At 41.7% G+C, this 21280-nt stretch overlaps 2 protein-coding genes across 2 annotated transcripts; one reads left to right on the plus strand and one right to left on the minus strand.

Annotated features, from left to right (window-relative positions):
• The first annotated feature begins 1493 nt into the window (after positions 1-1493).
• Positions 1494-6366, plus strand: LOC115744092 (bifunctional aspartate aminotransferase and glutamate/aspartate-prephenate aminotransferase). The gene is made up of 10 exons (XM_030679184.2): positions 1494-1876; positions 2621-2858; positions 2941-3034; positions 3128-3231; positions 4284-4532; positions 4625-4738; positions 4898-4981; positions 5310-5480; positions 5611-5724; positions 5949-6366. Exons 1-10 carry the CDS (start codon positions 1734-1736, stop codon positions 6087-6089), a joined length of 1452 nt encoding a protein of 483 aa, XP_030535044.1. The 5' UTR covers positions 1494-1733; the 3' UTR covers positions 6090-6366.
• A 1318-nt stretch (positions 6367-7684) lies between these two features.
• LOC115744072 (chalcone synthase-like) lies at positions 7685-15529 on the minus strand. The gene is made up of 3 exons (XM_030679162.2): positions 15373-15529; positions 14289-15278; positions 7685-7728 (listed from the first exon to the last, which is right to left on the minus strand). Exons 1-3 carry the CDS (start codon positions 15527-15529, stop codon positions 7685-7687), a joined length of 1191 nt encoding a protein of 396 aa, XP_030535022.1.
• Between the last annotated feature and the right edge of the window lie 5751 nt (positions 15530-21280).

Consider the following 21280-nt stretch of genomic DNA (forward strand, 5'->3'; position numbering starts at 1 on the left):
CCGTCTTGGCGAAGCAGGTGTTAGCAGAAGGTCCCATGTGAAGTTCCCAGCTGGGGTCACCAACCAAAAAACGTAAGCGAACCGGTCAATAGCGCCTGCTCATCACTCGTCGGTCATCCATCATCATCTTCTACTCTACTGAACCGGTCGTTCCCGTGCAACCGACCGTAAGGTCAGGTTACAGCATTCTCACATCTTCTCTCTCTCCCTCTCTGAAAAATACTGGACTAATTAATTGAGCTACAAGTTAGGTTACCGGCGTATTTATCTAAAGTAAAAAAAAAAAAGTGTTTTTTGGGTGAAATTTATAAATAAAAAAAAAAAGTTAAGAGTTATGAAAGTATCGCGAGTTTTGGATGGCCTAAAAGATGTTAAAAAAATAAAAAGAAAAATGCATGAACCGCAAGATTTAAACAAATTAAAATTTTAAAATCAATCTAGACAGTTACTTCCAACCCCCCCCCAAAAAAAAAAAAAACTCTAGACAGTTTTGTTTTTTTTTATCAAGAAACTCTAGACAGTTCCTAAAGTCCGTTTAGGCCAAAATTGAAGAAAATTCAACTTTGATTTTCTCGCTTGCTGCTCATGTCCGGCCATCTCGCCTGGATCCTCACGGCAATCACTTCACATGGCAATGAAATATACAGCGGATGAAAAGTGTTACACAAGTCTCATACTTATTGTAGTGATACTGATTTAGTCTTAAGTCTTTTTGCATTAATACTAATTGAGTCAATCCAAATAATTTTAGTCGGAAACTACCGACGTGCACGCCAACCGTACTACATGATTGTCAATGCCGACTTGAACATTTTAGTTAATTTCTTTTTCAACTTTTAATTATATTTTTCTTTCATTTTGGCCAACAAGGATCGTGATATGGGCGAGGGTCGCCTCACCCACAGCCGCAAAGGTCCTCGCCCTAGGCCTTCGAGGTTCCGCCAACCACAATGAAAGAAAAAGAGAATCACACAAAAAAAAAATAAAAATTTTATTTTTAAAAAAATATTTAGAAATATACACGTCAACTTCAACCTCGTCACGTAGAACAACTAGCGTCTACGCCTACGATTTTAGGCTAAAATTGACCGATTTGATTCAATTAATACAAATTCAAAAATATTTGAGACTAAATTGATATAATTGAAAGATTTAAAATTGAATTGATATGAATGATAGATTTATGTTTTTTTTTATACCTTTTCCCATAAAACGGTGCCCCTATTAAAAATAAACACTTTTCAGATTCAAATGTAGACTCGACATGGCACTTAGACATTGCTGGGAGTAGGATTGGCTCGTCACATTGCGGTGGGCCATTGACAGTTGACACTGGAAGCATTTTCTCGCGAAAGAAACATCCTTCTGGGTCCCACCAACAGGGGTGGCCCGCCATGATGACGTGGCGGCCGAGATACACAACTACTCGAATCCGGACCGCATGATTTCCAAGACAGAAAACCTTAAACAGATGCTACCTGGGCGGTCCACATAGTCGTCGACCGCTGGTAGGAAGTGCTCAGGACGATTTGGAACTGTCCCCGAGAAAGAGATGAAACAAAAGGTGTGGGATTTCGAAGAGTGCTTCTCAACAAACCCTTTGCTGGTTTTTCCCACCAACCCCTCAACCAAATTCTTTACCAACGAAGACAATAAAAAGTGGTGCTTTTGACATTTGCTGTCGAACCCACCAACTGCACCAGCGAAGCTCCAGCTGAGCCCGCTAACCTCCCATGGCTGCTAGTGTTGGTGCTCCCTCTGGCATTGGCCTTTCACAGTCTCACGCTCATCCCAAGCATCAATGTCTTGTGTTTAGCCGTTCGAGTTGGAGCATCGCCTCCAAGTTTGTTTCCTTCCCTTCCAGTTTCTCCCTCAGGTGCGTCTCCTTCGTTCCTTTGATTGTTGCTTTCCGCTGGGATATTTCGAGTTTTGGTTCTGGATTTGTGTAGAAACGCAATGGGCTTCTGTTCTATCTCGAAGTCGATTGATCCTTGTGTTGTATGATTGTGGTTGGTTCTGGATCTCCTTCTGCGAGGGGGCCTTAGCTGGTGATCTGGGCTGTTTTCCTCTGGATGACGAAGCTTATCCTCCATCGTCTCACTTACGAGAATACCTTGATTGCTTAAAAAGTTCAATTTTTGAAATGGGAATTGTATTGCATAGTCCCCAGCAGAGATGTCCAGATGTGGCTTTGAATTTTCAAATTGCAGTGGGAGATGAGTCAAGTCATTTGCATATTAGTGTTCCAGGTATCGGCTGCAATGGCAATTAAATTGTGGTTTGGGGGGGAAGATGGAAATTGGTGATATCATGCTAGTTACCGCTTATCCATGGTTGATCACCACGATCCTACTAATAAAAGAAAAGATGCAAAGGGAATTTGTCAGTGAAGAAAGAGCAGATGATAATCTATAATGTTTGTTTAACCAAAAGTCGCATGACCAGCACTTAACTGGTGTTAATATGATACTGTATGATTTGCATTTTCTTGCAGTTTGCACAAGTTGAAGGTTCTCTATTGCTGTTTAAGCAGTGCATTGACTCTTGAATACTTTCATCTTTCCATAGTTTAGTCAGGGGTTGTTGGATTTCATTGCTGACGATCCTTGTCATCTGCCAGATCTGTTGAAAATACTAAGGAATTACAGTTGCCTAGATTAACTGCAGTGGTGAAAGCACGAGCTGGTCCAGGACACATGGACGTTGACCTCAGTCTGAGTCCAAGGGTGAATTCTGTGAAGCCTTCGAAAACTGTAGCTATAACTGACCAGGCAACTGCTCTTTTAAAAGCCGGTGTACCTGTTATTGCGTTAGCAGCTGGAGAACCTGATTTTGATACACCTTCTGTCATAGCAGAGGTAAAATTGTTCAGGTCCCTTTACTATCTGATCTATACAATCAAGTGAATTGTTATGGGCATCTTTCACTTTTGTTCCACAGGCTGGAATTAATGCTATTCGGGAAGGTTATACAAGATATACACCAAATACAGGCACATTGGAACTCCGCACAGCAATCTGTCGGAAGCTCAAAGGTTTTTCTCTTTGTTCACTCCATTACCATCTAAAAGAACTGCTGAATGGATGTTCTTGCTTTACTTATTCATGCTTTCTATATCTGTTTTTAGAGGAGAATGGGATCTCATATACACCAGATCAGATTGTTGTTAGTAATGGTGCCAAACAGAGCATTCATCAGGCAGTTTTGGCCGTCTGTTCTCCGGGAGATGAGGTCTGCCCATTGCTTAATGAAATCATCCTTGTGATTTTTTTTTTTTTTTTCTGATTATGATATATGTTCAGTTATTTCCTTCTTTTAATTCCAATTCCACGAGTCGTCATTGCTGGAGCGAGGCAATTTTGCCTATTGTTGGAATCCATGATAATATTTGAACTTTTGGAGTAAATTGGCGGTTGAAAGCAGCTTTATGCCACTCTTTGTTCGATGCCATGCCTTCTGATAGGTGATAGAACTTTACATCTGTGAAGTTGATGAGTGATGACATCTTGGTCATATAGTCTCAGTAGTTTGTTATGAATCCGGCTGAAGAAATAATTCCACACCCTTGTTGTCAGAATTATAATTTCTTTGTCGCAAGTCTTGCTCCTGTCAATTATTCATCCTCTTGAGGACACTTAATTTGATTCCAACATATGATGGAGTATGTCATGATTGGCTGGGTCTTGGCCTGGAAGACTACTGCATGCTTTAGATATGTGATTTGGCCTACTTTACTTTGAATATCTTCACAGCTCTATGGAAAGTCTGAGATACTGTTGGGTTTTTGTTGTTAATATGAACTAAAGGAATGTGAAATTGTGGCCTACGGATAGTCTTTCGGTGAAGTTAGACAAAGAGAATTTCCCCAATCCAGATGTAGCAATCTTACGGATACATATCTTGTGTCATTTAGGCATCAAAATCGTTCTTTTCAATCATCCAGTCTAGGCAGCTAGTCATTCAGTTCTGATCGAATGTACATGCATTCTGTTACTCTAGTCCTTATGCAACGCTCAACTTTTTGCTTTGGAATTTTACCTGTCACTTTTAGTCTTGCCACAATAATTTTCCCTTATAAAGTCCCCATCGCTCTTGTCTTGGCCAATGATGTTAAATCATTAATTTGCATTGCTATTTTTTCTTTCCCTTACGTTACCAGTACTTTCAACTTGCATGAACTTTCCTTGCATAATGTTCCCTGGAGGAACGTGAAGTGCTGTTCTTCTAATTGTGGTTTTGTGTTTCTCCCTTTTGTATTTACGTAATACGATTCTTGTCCCCAGGTTATAATTCCAGCTCCCTTTTGGGTGAGTTACCCTGAAATAGCAAGGCTTGCTGATGCCACACCTGTTATTGTTCCAACAAGCATCTCTGAGGATTTCTTGATGGACCCTAAGCTTCTTGAAGACTCGCTTAGTGAGAAATCCAGGGTTCTGATTCTTTGTTCTCCGTCAAATCCAACAGGGTCTGTGTACCCTAAAAAATTGCTTGAAGAGATTGCTAAGATCGTCGCAAAGCATCCCAGGCTTCTGGTATTAGAAGCAGACTAAGATTTCCTTCGTACTCCTTACTAATGTTCGATTGAGTTGACAGTTTATGGAAAAATTCCATGCCAAATTTTCAGGTACTGTCCGATGAAATATATGAACATATTATGTATGCCCCGGCTGCGCATACAAGTTTTGCATCTTTGCCAGGCATGTGGGAGAGGACACTCACCGTGAACGGGTTTTCTAAGGTAATTGGAAGCCTTTCCTTCTCAAGAGCTATTCTCCTCCTAAATTTCAATCTCAGAACAATTTTTATTTTTCATCTAGTTCTTGCTTCTATCCTAGAATATATTCTTCTACATGCCCTTATAAAAGTATCTAATTTTAAGATGTTGGAACATCTATAGGCCTTTGCAATGACTGGCTGGAGGCTTGGTTATATTGCTGGTCCGAAACACTTCATTCAAGCTTGTGCAAAGATTCAGAGCCAGGTACAGTGCAGCATCAGAAATCTAATTTTTTCATAGAAAGAAACACTGTGCAAATGATGAAGCTGTCAATGGAGGCTGGGAGTTGATTAGAATTAAACTTGGCGATAGAAAATTTTATGTCATGAAGAACTTTATATCACAAAGAGAGACCATTGGTTTCTGACACCCAGCGAATTGAAGTAGAGTTAACAATGGATGAAGCAAAGTTGTTAAGGTTGTAAGACAACCTTTTGAAGTGATTGCTTTCTGATTCAGTTCCCCGAGTTTTGTGTCTGGCGCCATCTATTACCATAGGGTGGATGGTTGAATGTGTTTTGCATTCTTGCAGTTCACTTCTGGTGCCAGTAGCGTATCTCAAAAGGCTGGACTTGCCGCTTTGTCAATGGGATATGCTGGAGGTGAAACTGTCGCAACTATGGTAAAGGCTTTTAGGGAACGGCGAGATTTCTTGGTTAAGAACTTTGGGGAACTGGAGGGTGTGAAGATTTCAGTACCTCAGGTACTAAATCAGAGATTGACCCGGCATACAAACTAATCATTCTTATTCGGTCTTCCCCTGGCCTTCTCCGTTTTGCTGTTTCTCATCACTTTTCATTACAATCTCATATTCCACTTGCTTCTATATGCAGGGAGCCTTCTATCTTTTCATCGACTTCAGCTGTTACTATGGAGCTGAAATCGAAGGCTTCGGAGAAATCAACTGCTCGGAGTCACTTTGCCGATACCTGCTTGAGCGGGCCCAGGTATGCATCATTCAAGTGCTTGTTTATCTTCTCCTAGTCTCTCTCCCCCTCACCCCCTGCGCTCTCCCCCCCTAAAAAAAAAAAACTCTTGCAGATGTGTTTGTACTAAATTCCCACGTTGCCCCTCTCCAAAATGTTAACATCTGAAATGCTGATAATATGTAACATGCTGGTGCCGCTTCCAATTAACTTTTGGGGAATTTTCCTGATGTTATTTTGTATAGGTCGCATTGGTCCCAGGGGGTGCATTTGGGGACGACACTTGCATCCGCATCTCTTATGCCGCTTCCCTCGCGACTCTACAAGATGCTTTTGAGAGGATTAAGAAAGCCCTTGTTGCGCTTAGACCTGCTGTCCCGGTTTGATGATCACAGAGTTGCTGCAGCATTTGGACACGAGTTAGCTGCCGCTGTTGTTACTTCCTATCATAATCATTTGATGGAATAGACTCCGCTTGTCATAATTTATTTAGTGTCGTCTCCCTTGTTTTCTTAATCATAATTAGCAAAGATAAGAGGAATCATTAGATGCTGATTTAAGTATGTTAAGTGTATAATTGCATTTCATTCCAAAAGAGAATGTCAATGTACATGTTATTTCAAACTTATCACTCATACGTGACATTTTACTGTTGAAGTTTTATTCACCTGTTGAAGTAGATTTAAAGTTTTCGACCAAAAAAAAAAAAAAAGTAGATTTAAAGTTAGCTCCATTTGTTTCGCGAAAAGTGGATTGTGTAAAAAACATTATCCTAAAAATGAATGCATGTATCGCTTAAAATAATTAAGCAATGAAAAATATTTTCATTTCAGAATAATAATTTGTGTCTAAATATTTGCGTAAACGATAAAAATATTTTTCGTTCATTCATTATTGTTAGCGATATAAACGATTATTTTTTAGAGAATTTTTTTCAAAGCACTCATTTTTTGCAAAATAAATTGAGCCTTAAAAAAATTGATTTTACAATACAAAATCCCGCCCATCCCCCCCCCAAAAAAAAAGACAAAGAGAGAAGAAAATAGTGTTATGCATCATGTCCAATCCCAGCCTTTTATCTATCTATTCCATTATTACTGGTAGAGCGAAAATTTTGCTCACCAATTGAACGCATTTTTAACACTTGTTCCACTTTTGAAAAACTTGAAAGGATTTTCCTCTTACTATAAATTTCATTTTTGTATAACCAAGCTTGGTTGAGAAAGAGTAACAGGGTCTCTCGCCCCTAGATATTCTCTACCTACCCACTCAGGCCGGGACAACTGTTTATAAAAAACACAGGTCTCGGCAAGGTAAAAAATGCGAAAATAAAAATCGGAATAAAAAAAGCGTGTTTTGCAAAAAAAAACAAACAACTCAAAAAATATCTTTTTTTTTTTTAAAGAGTTCGTTAATGTCACTCATGACTATGAATAAAAATAAAATATTTTCATCGGTCATAAAAATATTTAAATATAAATTATGATTAATAATGAGAACATTTTTTATTAACTGATTATTTGTGAATTTGTATATGAAAATTTTTATTTGAAATTTTTATTTTTCGTGAAACAATCGAAGTTAAAAAAAAAAAAAAAGGATTTCAACATAATGGCAACAACCGGTTGCCAGCATTGGAGGCCAAGACTTCCCAAAAGACGGGGAATTGCCACTTCAACTAAGAGACCACCAGTCTCCCTCCATTCATGAATTTAAAGTTTTCGAGTTTGGTCTTTCCAAGCGTAAGCTCTCCAAGACGACGACTTCACGTTGCTCTGCTAATAGTGCCGGTGCTCCCTGACATTCACATTGGCTTTTCAGAGTCTCAACCTCATCCGAAGCGGCGAGGATTCAGCCATTCGAGTAAGTTGGTTTCCTTCCCTTCCACTTTCTCCCCTCGGGTACGTCCAGTTCATTCTTTTGGTCGTGGCTTTCGCTGGGAATTTTCAAGTTCCGATTCTGGGTTAGTGGGGAAACGCAATCAGCTTCCGTTCTGTCTCGAAGTTGATTCGCTGCTTGTGCTGTCTGATTTGGGTAGTTCTGGATCTCCTTCGGTCAGAGTGAGAATGCGTTGATTGCTTAAAAAGTTAGAATTTTTTTTTTAGTGGGAACGGTATTGCGCAGTCGCTGGCAGAGATGTCCAGATGTGTTTATTCGTTCGCATATATACCGGACGCCATGGCAGTTAAATCGTGGCGGGGAGAGATGTAAACGGTGATATCATGTGAGTTATCGCTTATCCATGGACTTAGGTTGATCACTCTGATCCTACTAGTGAAAGAGGGAAGAAAAGGGGTAAAGGGAACTTAAAAGAGCAATTTGTAATTTATGCTGTTTGTTCCACCAAAAGTTGCATGGCCGGCATCTAAATGGTGTTGATGTCATAGTGTATGTTATACATCTTGTCGCGGTTTGTGCGCAATGGAGGTTCTCTATTGCTGTTTAAGCAGTGTACTAACTCTCGAAAACTTTCGTCTCGCCTTATTTTAAGCGGGTTTTGGGATTTCACCTCCGACGCTGCTTGTCACTTGCCAGATCCGAAGATAATACTAAGGAAATATAGCCGCCTTAAATAACTGCAGAGGTGAAAAGCACAAGGTGGTCCAGGACAAACGGATGTGGAACGAAAAAGGCTCACTTTGGCTTAGAAAATATTATAGAAAGTCTTAATGTTGGTTATCATTGCTATTTTGTCACCAATCTTGACCTTATGGATCTGTCTTCTGCTTTGATCTTCTAATGTTACCATCATTGCTTGAGGATGGTGGGCTTCTGACAATACAACAATCTTTGGGGATGGTACAGACTTCTGATGGGAATTGAACTTTGCAATCCAACTTCTATGGGGAGTTTTCTTTATAGCTCAATCCCTTGGGAATTTACAAGAAAAATAACATACAAACATGTACATTCAAATTCTGAAGTATTTACAAATGAAAGCGGATCTTTTCCTGCTTGCATTACATGGATGGTACAACGGGCATTAACTTTACTTTTGATAGGCACTCTGCTTTCATAATCCTTTAAATTTTCTATGGGATTAGGCCTTTGCTTATTTATTTATTTTTTTTGTGACAAATCTATTTCTTTTTTTTCTTTTATTATTATTTTTATACGAGAGTTGGCTGGCCTCGCTTTTTATGATCCCATAAGCTTGAATTCCTACAACATTTTTCCATTTTACCTTCTCAGGAATTACAACGATGTACAAAAATTGTTAAGAGTATTTTTGTACTCTCTTCCCTTCTCTCTCGCCCGCCTCTCGTCGCCCCGCTTGTCCTGCTGCCGGTTGTCTCTACCGCCCGTTGTAGCCGCCACCTCTCGGTGAGTTCTCCTAGCCCATTTTGCTTGCTCTTCGAGTCACAACCGAGGCTGCGAGATCTAGGGTCGTGACCACTACACTTGTGGTAGCCGTGCTGTAGCCACCGGATTTACAGCCACTGCCTAACATTTGGGTTCACGGCCTCATGTCATGACTATTGCTGGACTGAGCGATCGGCATATTATTGTCGTCTGGCCCTGCATTTGACTTTTAAAAATTGCTCAGTGATTTGTTTGTTCGGTCTAATAATTGAGCATTTGCAAGAAATGATGAAAATCTTGTAATACTGATTTATGTCTTTTGCTCAGAGTGTTACAGCGGAGTGGGATCAACTTAAGGAGAAGCAAGCGTGCTGAGGGGACCTTTGCCGTGTTTAGTTAGATTGACTTTATTGAACTTTATCATTATGCTGTCGAATATATCAATGTAGTGACATTTTATCGAGCTTCTTCATATCTCGTCGAGTGAAATTATGAATTTTTGAACTTTATATTCTAATTTTCACATAAGAAGACAATCACATTCTAATACCAATTAAAAATATGAACCGTATCTAAAGCGACAAAAATAAAAATATCTCCTTCCACTCCTGGTCCAAAAAATAAACTTAACGGGACAAAAAATTATCAAGGGCGACACACTTTCATTGCCTTTTGTGCTTAGTTGGCCTAAAAATTAACCTAAGGTGAGCATTCTTTGGTCCACGAAGGCTTGACAAACACGACCAATTTTTGTTGCCTTTGGGGTTCAAAGACGATAGAAGTTATTGTTTGCCGCCTTTTGTACTAAAGGCTCGTCATTTCCAAATCTGAAGGTGTCGTGGGCGTGAATGATAACTATTTTATTTCTCTATTTATGTTCCAAATCTATTTCGAGAATAGATTTAGAATAGAAATCTGTTTAGTAATGTAATTTTGTTTTTCTATTTTTGGAACAAAAATTTGTGCCATAAATTGGTTTGGAATAGAAATGAGAAGTTAAAATTTTTAACTTCTTTGTTTTTGGAACATAAATGAGAAATAAATATTCTTCTCATTGCTCACTTCCTCTCTCTTGCATCTCGATCGCCGATCGCTAATCCACTAATCGCCGGTCCGCTATCCCTATGTTTGAAGGTCGCCGATCCCTTTGTCCACGGTTTGTCAATCACCAGTCGTCTATCCCTCGGTCCGTTGGCCACTAGTCACCAATCGTTGGTCCACCATCCCTCGATTCTCCTGTTGCTAGTTCGTCGGTCCCTCTATTCGCCGTACGCCACCCTCGGTTCGTTGGTCACTGGTTTGCCGACTTGCTGGCCACCGGTCACCAATAGCCTCGCGTACGTCCCTCGCCTAGGCGGTCACCGGTCCACCGTCCCTCGATTTGTCGGTCGCCCGATTCATCAGCCCCCCACTTGCTAGTTTCTAGGTCTGCCATCCGCTAGCCGTCGGTTCGCAGTTCACTAGTCCGCCATGCCTCGATTCGCGGGTCTAACATCCACCGGTCACCGATCCTTCGTCCCTCGGTTCGCCGATTCACTAATGTCCTTCGATCTGTCGCTCTTTGGTCCACCATTTGCCGGTTGTCGCTTTGCTGGTTCGTCGATCTGCCGGCCCCCGATTGTTGGTTTGCTAGTCCACCGTCTTTCGGCCACCAATCGCCGATTCGCCATCCCTCGGTTTGCCGATCGTCGGCCCCTGGTCCGCCGATCGTCGGCGACCTTGCAAATTTTATCTTGTTATCAAACAAATTTCCATTCCGAAAACAAAAATATTGTGTCATTATCCAACGTGTTTATCTACTTAGAAACATGTCTAGAAATTGATTTTAGAAACAAAATGGTTATCATTCGTGCCCCTTGTTGTCGTCAATGGCAACGAAACGAATCTTGCATGGAGGTTATCACACTCTATAAGGATGAGCTCGACATTGACACTAGCTCCACTATTATGATAAAGAGGCTCATAAATGAGAGGGAGGGGTTGTAACATCCATCAGTGGGGCTTACGATGGCAACTATATAGGTATGTTTGCCAACTATATGATGGTTGGAGATGCGTATTAGGTTTGGAATAAAAATGAGAAGTTAAAATTTTCGGTTTCTCTGTTTCTAGAGCAAAAATAAGAAATTAGAATTCTTCTCATTGCTCACTATCTCACTCTTGCATCCCGATTACCGGTCCCAAGGTTAGAAGGTCACCGGCCCAAAGAAAATATTAAGCAAAAAAAAAAAAAGAATTTGAGAAGTCCACCATTTGCTTCCAAAATTGAAATATCAAAATATTATCTAAGTTTAAAAACTTATGAAAAGTTATATTCCATTATGTATATCCATGGATATATAAATTTAAAGACTTTTTTTAAATATTTGGGGTACTTTGCATAATTTGTTTTGGTTTTGGTCAACACATATTTTGAGGGTAAAGTATAAAAAAACTCGTAAATACATTTCATTGGCACAAATTCAGTCCTAAAACATTTCAATTGGGCTAATTTAATCCTAAACCTTTGAATATTGATATCAATCTAGGGCTGAAAATTTCTGATGTGGATGCCGACGTCTTACGTGGCATGATCGGCACCGAAGTAGACATTTTCTTTTCATAATTATTTATTTATTATTTATTTTTTCTTTCCCTTTTCCTTCCGCTAGTGGCTGGTAGCCAACAAGGGCTAGCCTTGCTTGGGTGTGGGTCGCCCTCACCCGCCATAGGCGAGGTTTGGACACACCAAGTCACGCTTGGGCGAGGGCGAGTGCCCGTGAGGTCCCCCTCGCCGGATCCGGCATGACTTGACCTAGTTAGGCGCTTTTCACCAAATCAATTGTGATGGCCAACCTCATGATGCTAATTAGAGAGAATTACAACAATTGGAGGGCCTTGAGTCGACCAGGTTAATTTGGGTCAATAGGGTTGGACCCAAACCGACTTGACACATTGGGTCGAACCACTTTTATGGCCCATTTGGATGAAACACCCCAGCCCAATAGCAAAAATTAGAGTGACTTTAGATAATTGGAGGACCTTAGGTCAACCCAGGCCGACGCAAGTGGGCTCAATCCATTGGGCTAAAATCCAATAGGGTCATCGGCTCGGTATGCTGAATCTCCAACCCATTCAACCCAAAATGGCCGCCGCTCACTTTATTACCAAATTGCCACTCATCACAAATTACCAAAATACCATGCCAACTCATCAATCTTTGTGACGCCCAATCTTAATCCATTGCTCATTAAATCTAAGTCATAGAAGACTCCATGTCACCCATTCCTATACATTTTAAGAGCCAATCGATAGACCATGTATTGGGCAAGGATTTTAAACCCAAAATCTCGCCCCGCATTGACTTTTAAATATCGTTTAGTTATTTGTTTGTTTGGTTTAATATTTAAGCATACACAATACCTGAAAAATATATTATTTCATTTGATATAGTGAAATTATTTAGCGAACTTATTCATGTTTGACAGTGAAATACTAAATTTTCGAATTGTATAATCTGATTTTCAAATATGAAATTAATAAACGACAATCACATACTAATTCCAATCAATAAGAACAAACCGTAAGTAAAGCGGAAAAAATAAAAATATCTTTTTCCATAGCTACTCCAAAAAATAAACCTAACTCAACAAAAAATGAGTCAAAGGAGACGAATTTTCGTTATCTTTTGTGCTTAGTTGGCCTAAAAATTAACCTAAGGTGACCATTTTTTGGGCCTCAAAGACTTGATAAACGTGACCAATTTTTAATGTAATGTATGATTTTGCTAAGACGCGTAATATTTATCCTGATTTTGGTAAAAAATTCTCTTTTAATATATTATATGATTTTTTTCTACGATGAACTGTATGTTACCCGCAAATTTGGGACTAGCTCCACCGTTGCCATAAAAACTCAAGAATGTTTGTGTATGAATGAGTGAGAGAGAAGAGAGAGAGAGGATCTAACGACCATTGGTAGGTTGGACAATGACAATGGAATTATATTAATATGTTTGTCAACCATGTGGTGGTTGGATGTGCGTAATGTTTATCTTCATTTTGTTAAAATAATTTTTTTCAGTAAACTATTCGATTTTTTCTAGTGTGAACTGTATGATTGTTTCTACTATTTTACTTTATGCCAGGCGGTACATTGAATGTGTACCTTCGCCGAATGGAAGGTGAAGGTTCAATTTAGAAACCAAATGTTTATGCTTGTGGGAATAGAGAGAGACAAAATCATCCGCAAAAACTGGTGCGCAAGAAGCGGATGAGCAACGTGCAATCGTGCATACCAATTTTGTTTACCAAACCTGAAAAAAAAATTACAAAAAATTGTCCATGCCAACGTCCAATCAATGATTGAAGAGCGATCCTTTGAAGACCTGTCCAACGGCTAATTTGGAGGTGAAAGGTTATAAAAGAAAGATCCATGGTGACCATAAGAGAGAGACTAGAATATATAATTCCAAAGTGCTTAAGTTGTTCAGATTCACATACTTGTTCTCGAGAGCTAAACGTCTTATCTTTGAGAGGTTACGTAAAATTGATTAAAAGCGATATCTCTTGTAACCTCCATTAATTCATAAAGCGGAATCCAGTCAATCGGCTGTCATCGTGGGAGAATGGACGTAGGTTTGCCAAGCCGCACCACTATAAACATTGCATGCAATTATCTTTTTCTCTAAACTCTTCTTACCGAGTTTAGTTCATTTGCACGCCATTTTACCGATCCTATTCGGTTTGCGTTTTGAAACTATTTAATTTCCCGATTGAGGTTTAAAATTGTTCCGAATCACTTATTCACCTCCCTTTAGGTGATATTGTTAGATACAACAGTATTATCCTTGAAATAAAATCGGAGGCCTGATTGGCACACCTTTTCCCAAGTGGATCCGCGTCATATTAAGACCATTGCATACATCTCATGCACTCATGCGTACATTTGCATTTATTTCTACAATTTCAAGTTACAAAGGAGACCCCGAAAGGAAGAAGGACAACCTTGGATCGATTCCATATAAGTTCACAAGGTGAAACATATTCGTTCCAAGGTACATTTGTCACATCATATACTTACCAAAAGTGTTAACCTTTTTTTGCAGAGAAACACCCAAGATTTGGGGAAGCACATGCAAAGGCTGATTGGGATCATTGTCATGGAAACATAAGCTGGCGACGGAACATGTAAGTAAAACATTCCACTTTATTCTGGAAATCGAAATCACTCTTAGAACTTAGAAATCAACCTTGGATAGACCCTTAGTCCCTGCCCTTCCGGCGATGGCAGGGGCAAACTACGTAGAACGACGGTCTCGATGGTGATTCCCGGGCCGAACCCCAAGAGCACCCCAAACTCGAGCCCATCTCCTGTCGTGGCCTTCCCTGCCTCAGTGGATCTCTTCCTCATTTCATTCAAAATGAAGGGCACGGTCGCGCTCATCATGTTCCCGTACTCTTCCAGCACATGCCTCGCAGCTCTCGTCCTCTCTTTCGTCAGCCCAAGCGTCTCTTCCACCTCGTCAAGAACCTTCCAGCCTCCCGGGTGCACGACCCAAAAGATGGAGTTCCAATCACTAACGACGCCACCCTCGGTGGCCGAGCTAAAAGCCTTGACCAAGCATGCCTCCAGGGTGGAGCAAATCAATCTGGGCACCTCCCGCGCTAGACATACGGTGATGCCATGCTCCCTATACTGGCCTCCGATTGCTCCGCCGGTGCCTGGGATGAGCGTCTGTGAAGCGGAGATGATTTGGAAAAGGGGCCGTTCACCAGTCGTGCCTGGTGGAGCGACTCCGATAATCATAGCCGCTGCACCATCGCCCAAGATCGCGCTGTTCAGTAACTCCACACGATCTTCTCCTCGAGGTGGTTGAAATAGAAGGCAAGTTGACTCAACCCAAACAGCAAGGATCCGTGCCCTGGGGTTATTCTCAGCTATGTCCTTGGCAATGCGGAGGACGGTTCCGGATCCCTGGCAGCCAAGGTTGTAGAGCATGAGCCTGTTGATGGAAGGCGGGAGGTCAAGGAGCTTGGCAAGTTTTGCGTCTGCGCCGGGCATGTCCACCCCTGACATGGAGCAGAAGATGAGGTGGCTGATGGCCGATTTGGACTCACCCCACTCACCAATGGCCTTGATCGCTGCTTCGAACCCCAGTTTTGGGTGCATGTCGGTTGCCAGATCTTGACGTTGGTTAAGCGAGGCGGCACCGGAAGAGGTCATGCCCGGGTTTTGCTTCAAGATATCTTCTGTCAAGAGGAAATAACGCTTCTTTATGCTAGATTTCTTACCTGCAATTGAAGATAGGATCAGTCTAGAAGGGAAAGAAACGTATCTTTTTTTCCCTAATGCTCTCAGTTGTGTGGAGAACAAAGCTTCACTTACATAAGCGAGTGAACCTCTCCTTGAGATCTGTCAAATGCTCAGAATTTGTGACCCCAAAGAGAAAGTCAGGATAGTCATCCTGAAATATACAGTTTGAAGGATTGGCGGTGCCGATGGCAAGAATTGCTGCTGGAACTTTGCAGTCTGAAGAACCCATCGTTCGTTACCAATGGTAAGAAGGAGGAGTAGGAGGAAAGATTCTGCGAGAATTGAGTTCGAGCGGGGGATCCTTTTATAGAGGTAAGTGTAGGCATGCACGTGCTTTGCATGGGAGGCTAATTCCTGATTAAGACAAAATGATGTTGAAGATAAACTCGGCAGAGCTTATAGCCTGCATTCTTCGCTCTTTCTCTCAGTCTCTCGCTCGCTGATCACTCCGCCTATTTGTGTCTGCACAAAATGTTCAACGGAGGAAGTTCAATTCTGTTTAAATGTACAAGAACCGATGGAGCATGGATTTTCTTTGCGAAGCCGTCAACTAGCAGTCCATGGGAGTCTCGGTAAACCCCAGTTACAGCTCCCATCCGTGATTCTCCGCACCAAGATCCATCAACGTTTAACTTCCAAGACCCTTTGGGCGGTGGGATCCAACGATCTGGAGGTAAACTTCCTTCACAAGCTCGTTTTCCTGTACTGGGATTCCATTTTGCGAAGATTTTTTGTGAGTTTAACACTTCTTCGATGAGGTGGCTCGGGTTCGGCTTATGGTTACGAAACACCACAGCGTTCCTTTCCTTCCAAATTGACCACAGTGTGCTGGCGAAGAGAGATCTCTCGGAGGGGTCGGCTCGGGAAGTTAGTTTCTCTAAAACCCTTTTCTCGATTCTAGTTACTCTTGTTGGGGAGGTGTCACAATTGAGCCAAAAATCTGACCATATATTTTTTGTCCAGTCACATAGGATGATAAGGTGTTCAGGAGATTCTGGGGCTAGCCGACAGACCAGACAAAGCGAATCAGGTGCCATTTTCCTTCTATAAAGGTTTTCCTTAGTTGATAATGCATTGTTGCAAACACTCCAAAGGAAGAACCTTATCTTCGAGTAGTGTGAATCTGCCATATTTGTGGTCCATAAAACTCTAGGAGGCTTGTATGACGGTGACGCCTGGTTGGCGTTAGGAGGTTTGACCAGGGAACATAGGCTGTTATAACCGCTTTTAACTGAGTAGCACCCTGTCTTGTTTCCAGTCCATATCAACTTGTCTGTCGTTGGATTAGTGCTGAGTGGAGTTGAAAGTATCTCTCACACCACATCCTCATCGAAGAGTCCAATTACCTTCTGGGTGTTCCACTCTTTAGTCTCCTGGTTAATCAGTTCCTCAACAAGTTGGGGTCAGTTAAGTTTGCCGGACCACCAATTCGACCTATAGGTAACCACTTGTCTTCCCTAACTTTAATTCTCTTTCCGTCTCCCACTAGCCATCTCACTTCCGGCTCAATCGCCTCCCTACCCACCAACAAACTTTGCCACCCCCAAGAAGGGCGGTGGCCCTCATTTGCTTGCCAAAAGTCCCCTTGCGGGAAATAGATCCCTTTCACCAGTTGGCTCCACAAGGCATTCGGTTCTTGTATTAGGCACCAAGCCTGTCTCCCGAGCATTGCCTTATTGAAGGCAACAAGATCTTTGAAACCTAAACCTCCCGAGTCTTTCCTAGTCTTCAAAGTTTCCCATTTCCTCCAGTGGATTCCTCCTTTAGCTGCATTTTGTTTCCACCAAAAGGATGCAATTCTCTCCTCAATCGACTTGCAAATCGAAATGGGGATCTTAAAGATCGACATTGCATACTGTGGTAAAGCCTGAACAACTGTTTTGATAAGAGTCTCTTTTCCCGCCTTTGTGATTAGTTTTTCCTTCCACCCATCAAGTTTCATGTTGACTCTTGCTAGGACCCAAGCAAACATTTGTTTCTTTGATTGCCCCCAGTTAGAAGGAATTCCTAAATACTTGCCAGTCCTGTGTATGATTGGGACTCTCAGCTCGCCTGCCATATTCCTCTTCAATTGATCGGGGCAGCCATTGCTAAAAAAGACCCCAAACTTGTTTAAATTAATGGCTTGTCCCGATGCATAACAATATTGGTTCAGGGTATTTGACACATTTTGGCATTCCCCGACCGTCTCATCCAAGAGGAAAATGGCATCATCAGCAAATAAAAGGTGAGATAATGTCGGGCACCACCTATTCAATTTAATACCTCCGATGCTGCCATCCCCTATTGCCTTGTTCATTAAAGAGGATAGTACGTTGGCCAGAATGATGAATAAATGAGGTAAAAGTGGGTCCCCTTGCCTGATCCCTAGGGAGGGTTGGAACTGTTGAAGAGATTGCCCATTAACTCTCACACTAAAGGAGACTGTGGATATGCATTGTTTAACCAACTTTTCCCAGTTGTCACAGAAGCCCTTTCTCAGCATGCATTCACATAAAAAGTCCCATTCCACTCTATCATATGCTTTTTGCATGTCCAATTTGAGGATCGCTTGGAATTTCCCCTCTTTTCCTGATACGCAGCTGATGAAGCACCTCCTGCACTATTAGGATATTATCTTGAATCTGCCTACCTCTCACAAAGGCACTTTGCTCCAAAGCTATGAGTTCGGGAAGCCATGGTTTGAGACTGTTGACCATGACTTTCGAGATAATCTTGTAGCTGAAATTGCATAGACTTATAGGCCTGTATTGTGCGATACTCTCTGGATGCGCTACCTTCGATATTAGAACAATATGTGTTTTGTTTAGACTCGGGTTGAACGTACCTGAAGTGAAGAAGTTATCCACCATTCGGTAAACATCATGCTGAATATCCTCCCAGTAGTTTTGGTAGAATTGCCCATTAAGACCATCTGGACTTCGTGCCTAAGTTGCTCCCATTTGAAAGACCACTTCCCTAACTTCCTCCATCGTCACTTTTTTCAATAATGCCACATTCATTTCATCTTTTACTAGGCGCGGGCATTGATCTAACACAGGCTGAAAATTCCTGGGACCCATGGTGGCATATAAAGACTGGTAAAATTGGTTTATGTGTAGCTTCAGCACTGTGGGGTCTTGACACCAACCTTGGTCATCCAATCTCAACATTGAAATCCTGCTGCGTTGCCTGCGTTGGACCGTAGTGGCATGGAAAAATTGTGTTCCTGTCCCCCCATCTTAGCCAACTAATTCGGGATCTCATACTCCAATACATGTCTTCCCACCTCCATAGTTTATCTATATGCTCTTTGATACGTTCGATCTCCATCCTACTCCCATCAATGCTAGGGCAGTTTGTCAGCTCAGTAAGCTTCCTATTCAAGAGTCCAATTTGATGGTTAGCATTAGAGAACTTCTTTCTATTCCATTCCACCAACGGGCCCCACTTTTCTCGATTTCCTCACAATGTCTACCTGATTGTTGTCTTGATCCTTCCAAGCGCCTTTGACAATATCAGCGCATTCTGGATCATCTAGCCAATATGCCTCGAATCGAAACTCCTTCTTTCCTTTGACAGGCGACGGGTGTAAAGAGAGAAGAGTAGGGCTATGATCAGACCCAATAGCCGGCAAGGCGTAGGCCTCCGCATTAGCAAACAAAACCCTCCAATCGCTGCTACATACGGCTCTATCCAGTCTCTTCCTTACTAAAGCTTCCCCTTCTCTATTGTTAGCCCACGTGTAGGCACACCCCTTGCTTTCAATATCCATGAGGGAACAGTCAGTCAACATCTCCTAAAAAGCCACCAAACTATAGTTATCTGCCTCTCTTCTCCCAACTTTCTCCCAGTGAAATAGAACCTCATTGAAGTCTCCCATACAAATCCATGGTAGACTGTTACTCTGGTGTATAGACCGTAACTTCTGCCATAGGCGAAAATGCTCTTGGTAAATGGTAGGCATGAAGGTAATTCGCATTGTAATACCACTACTGGGGTCCCTTCATGTGATATCTATAAACTCCTCCAAACTTTCCTCCACTCCTGCTGACACCTCCTCGTCCCACATGACAACTAGTTGCCCGAAAATTCCAATTGGGTGGACAGTGAAAGACTTCTGAAACTGAAGCTGATTTCTAACTCTATCTACTACTTGTCTTTTATTTTTTGTCTCCATTAAAAACACTACACTTGGTCTATCTTGAGCCACAATGGCTCGGAGGTGCTGGAATGTCAGGGCAGATCCCAGTCCCTGACAATTCCAGCTCAAAACTTCCATCTATCCCCCGGTAGTCCCTTCCTGATTGGGTTGCACACCATGTTCTCTGCTTTCCACTCTTTTTTCATGGTATAAAGGAATGCCTGGAAGTTGACATTAGGCATAGTGTGGAGTAGCCCCAACAGAGTAAGGTTGCATTCTTACATTTTTTTCCTTCAGGAATTTCCTCAAACACCTTGGGTACATCATCTTCTGTCCACAATCTTCCCATTCTTCTTCATAGTACAACCATTCTTTGCTCTCTTTTTATTGCACTAACCATGAATCCTCTTATCTCATTGTTTCAGGAAGGATCCCCAGCACCAAATCAGAGTAAGAAGTTCGTTACCCGTCATGGACAATGGGCCAAGCTGAGATGCTATCAAGACCATCGCCTGTACATAATCTAATCACCATCAAGCAACCCAGAGCAACATAGAGCAGCATGTCAAGCACAGAGGAACAGCTTACGGAGTAAATAGAGGGTGAGACTTATGGATGAAGGGAACTCTAGGTGCAAAACGCGACCCAGGAGCAACAATGTCTCTAAAATTTGGTTTAATCTTGAAGATTGGGGCTAGGGATTGATTGTGTATTTGGTATTGGAATGGAGGTGAGGAATGAGAAGAACATTCGCATTGCACCATGGTTTGGGTTGAGTATTACTTTTTCTTTCCCTTCTATTTCTGCCAATGGCTGATAGCTGGCAAGGGCTATCCTCACCTGGGTAAGGGTCGTCCTCACCCGCCATAGATGAGGGTCGAACTCGCCAGGTCGTGCTTGGGCGAGAGCGAGCGCCTACAAGGCTCGCCTCGTCAGATCTGGCATGACCCGACCTACTTAGGCCCATTTCGATGAATCAATTGTGATATCCAAGCTCATGGTGCTAATTAGAGAGAATTAAAACAATTGGAAGGCCTTAAGTTGAGCCGGCTAACACAGGTCAGCACGGCTGGACCCAAACCTACTTGACACATTGGGTCGAACCCCGATTAGACTCTTATGCCCACTTGCACAAAACACCCAACCCAATAGTGAAAATTATAGCGACTTTAGACAGTTGGAGGACCCTGGGTCAACCTAGGCCGACGCAAGTGGGCATCGCCCATTGGGCCGAAACCCAATAAGGCCATCAGCTTAGTATGCCGAATCACCAGCCCATTCAGCCCAAAATGGCCGCCCCCTCACTATATTACCAAATTGCCATGCCAACTCATCAATTCTTCTGACGCCCAATCTTAATAAGTTGCTCATTAAATCTAAGTCATAGAAGAGGCCATGTCACCCATTCCTATACATTTTAAGAGCCAAAATCTCGCCCTGCATTGACTTTTAAATATCGTGTAGTTATTTGTTTGTTTGGTTTAATATTTAAGCATACACAATACATGAAAAGTATGTTATTTCGTTTGATATAGTGAAATTATTTAGCGAGTTTATTCATGTTTGACTAGTGAAATTATGAATTTTCGAACTGTATAATCTAATTTTCAAATATCATATTAATAAAAGATAATCACATACTAATTCCAATTAATAAAAACAAACCATACGTAAAGCAGAAAAAATAAAAAATTCCTTTTTCATACCAAGTCCAAAAAATAAACCTAACGCGACGAAAAATTTATCAAAGGCAACAAATTTTCGTTGCCTTTTGTGCTTAGTTGGCCTAAAAATTGACCTAAGGTGACCATTTTTGGGGCCTCAAAGACTTGATAAAGGCGACCAATTTTTAATGTA

The sequence above is a fragment of the Rhodamnia argentea genome, chromosome 11 (assembly GCF_020921035.1).
Source record: "Rhodamnia argentea isolate NSW1041297 chromosome 11, ASM2092103v1, whole genome shotgun sequence".
NCBI classification, from domain to species: domain Eukaryota; kingdom Viridiplantae; phylum Streptophyta; class Magnoliopsida; order Myrtales; family Myrtaceae; genus Rhodamnia; species Rhodamnia argentea.

What these genes read in the sequence shown, in the direction of transcription:
- LOC115744092 (XM_030679184.2), top strand. Translation starts at nt 1,734, where the DNA reads ATGGCTGCTAGTGTTGGTGCTCCCTCTGGCATTGGCCTTTCACAGTCT. An exon ending in CACCTTCTGTCATAGCAGAG is followed by an intron (nt 2,859 to 2,940) that starts GTAAAATTGTTC and finishes TTTGTTCCACAG; the next exon opens with GCTGGAATTAATGCTATTCG. An exon ending in ACCTGCTTGAGCGGGCCCAG is followed by an intron (nt 5,725 to 5,948) that starts GTATGCATCATT and finishes TATTTTGTATAG; the next exon opens with GTCGCATTGGTCCCAGGGGG.
- LOC115744072 (XM_030679162.2), bottom strand. Translation starts at nt 15,529, where the DNA reads ATGGGTTCTTCAGACTGCAAAGTTCCAGCAGCAATTCTTGCCATCGGC. An exon ending in GGAGAGGTTCACTCGCTTAT is followed by an intron (nt 15,279 to 15,372) that starts GTAAGTGAAGCT and finishes CTTCAATTGCAG; the next exon opens with GTAAGAAATCTAGCATAAAG. An exon ending in CATCGAGACCGTCGTTCTAC is followed by an intron (nt 7,729 to 14,288) that starts GTAGTTTGCCCC and finishes TACCCAAATCAG; the next exon opens with ACAGCACAAGCAGCGAATCA.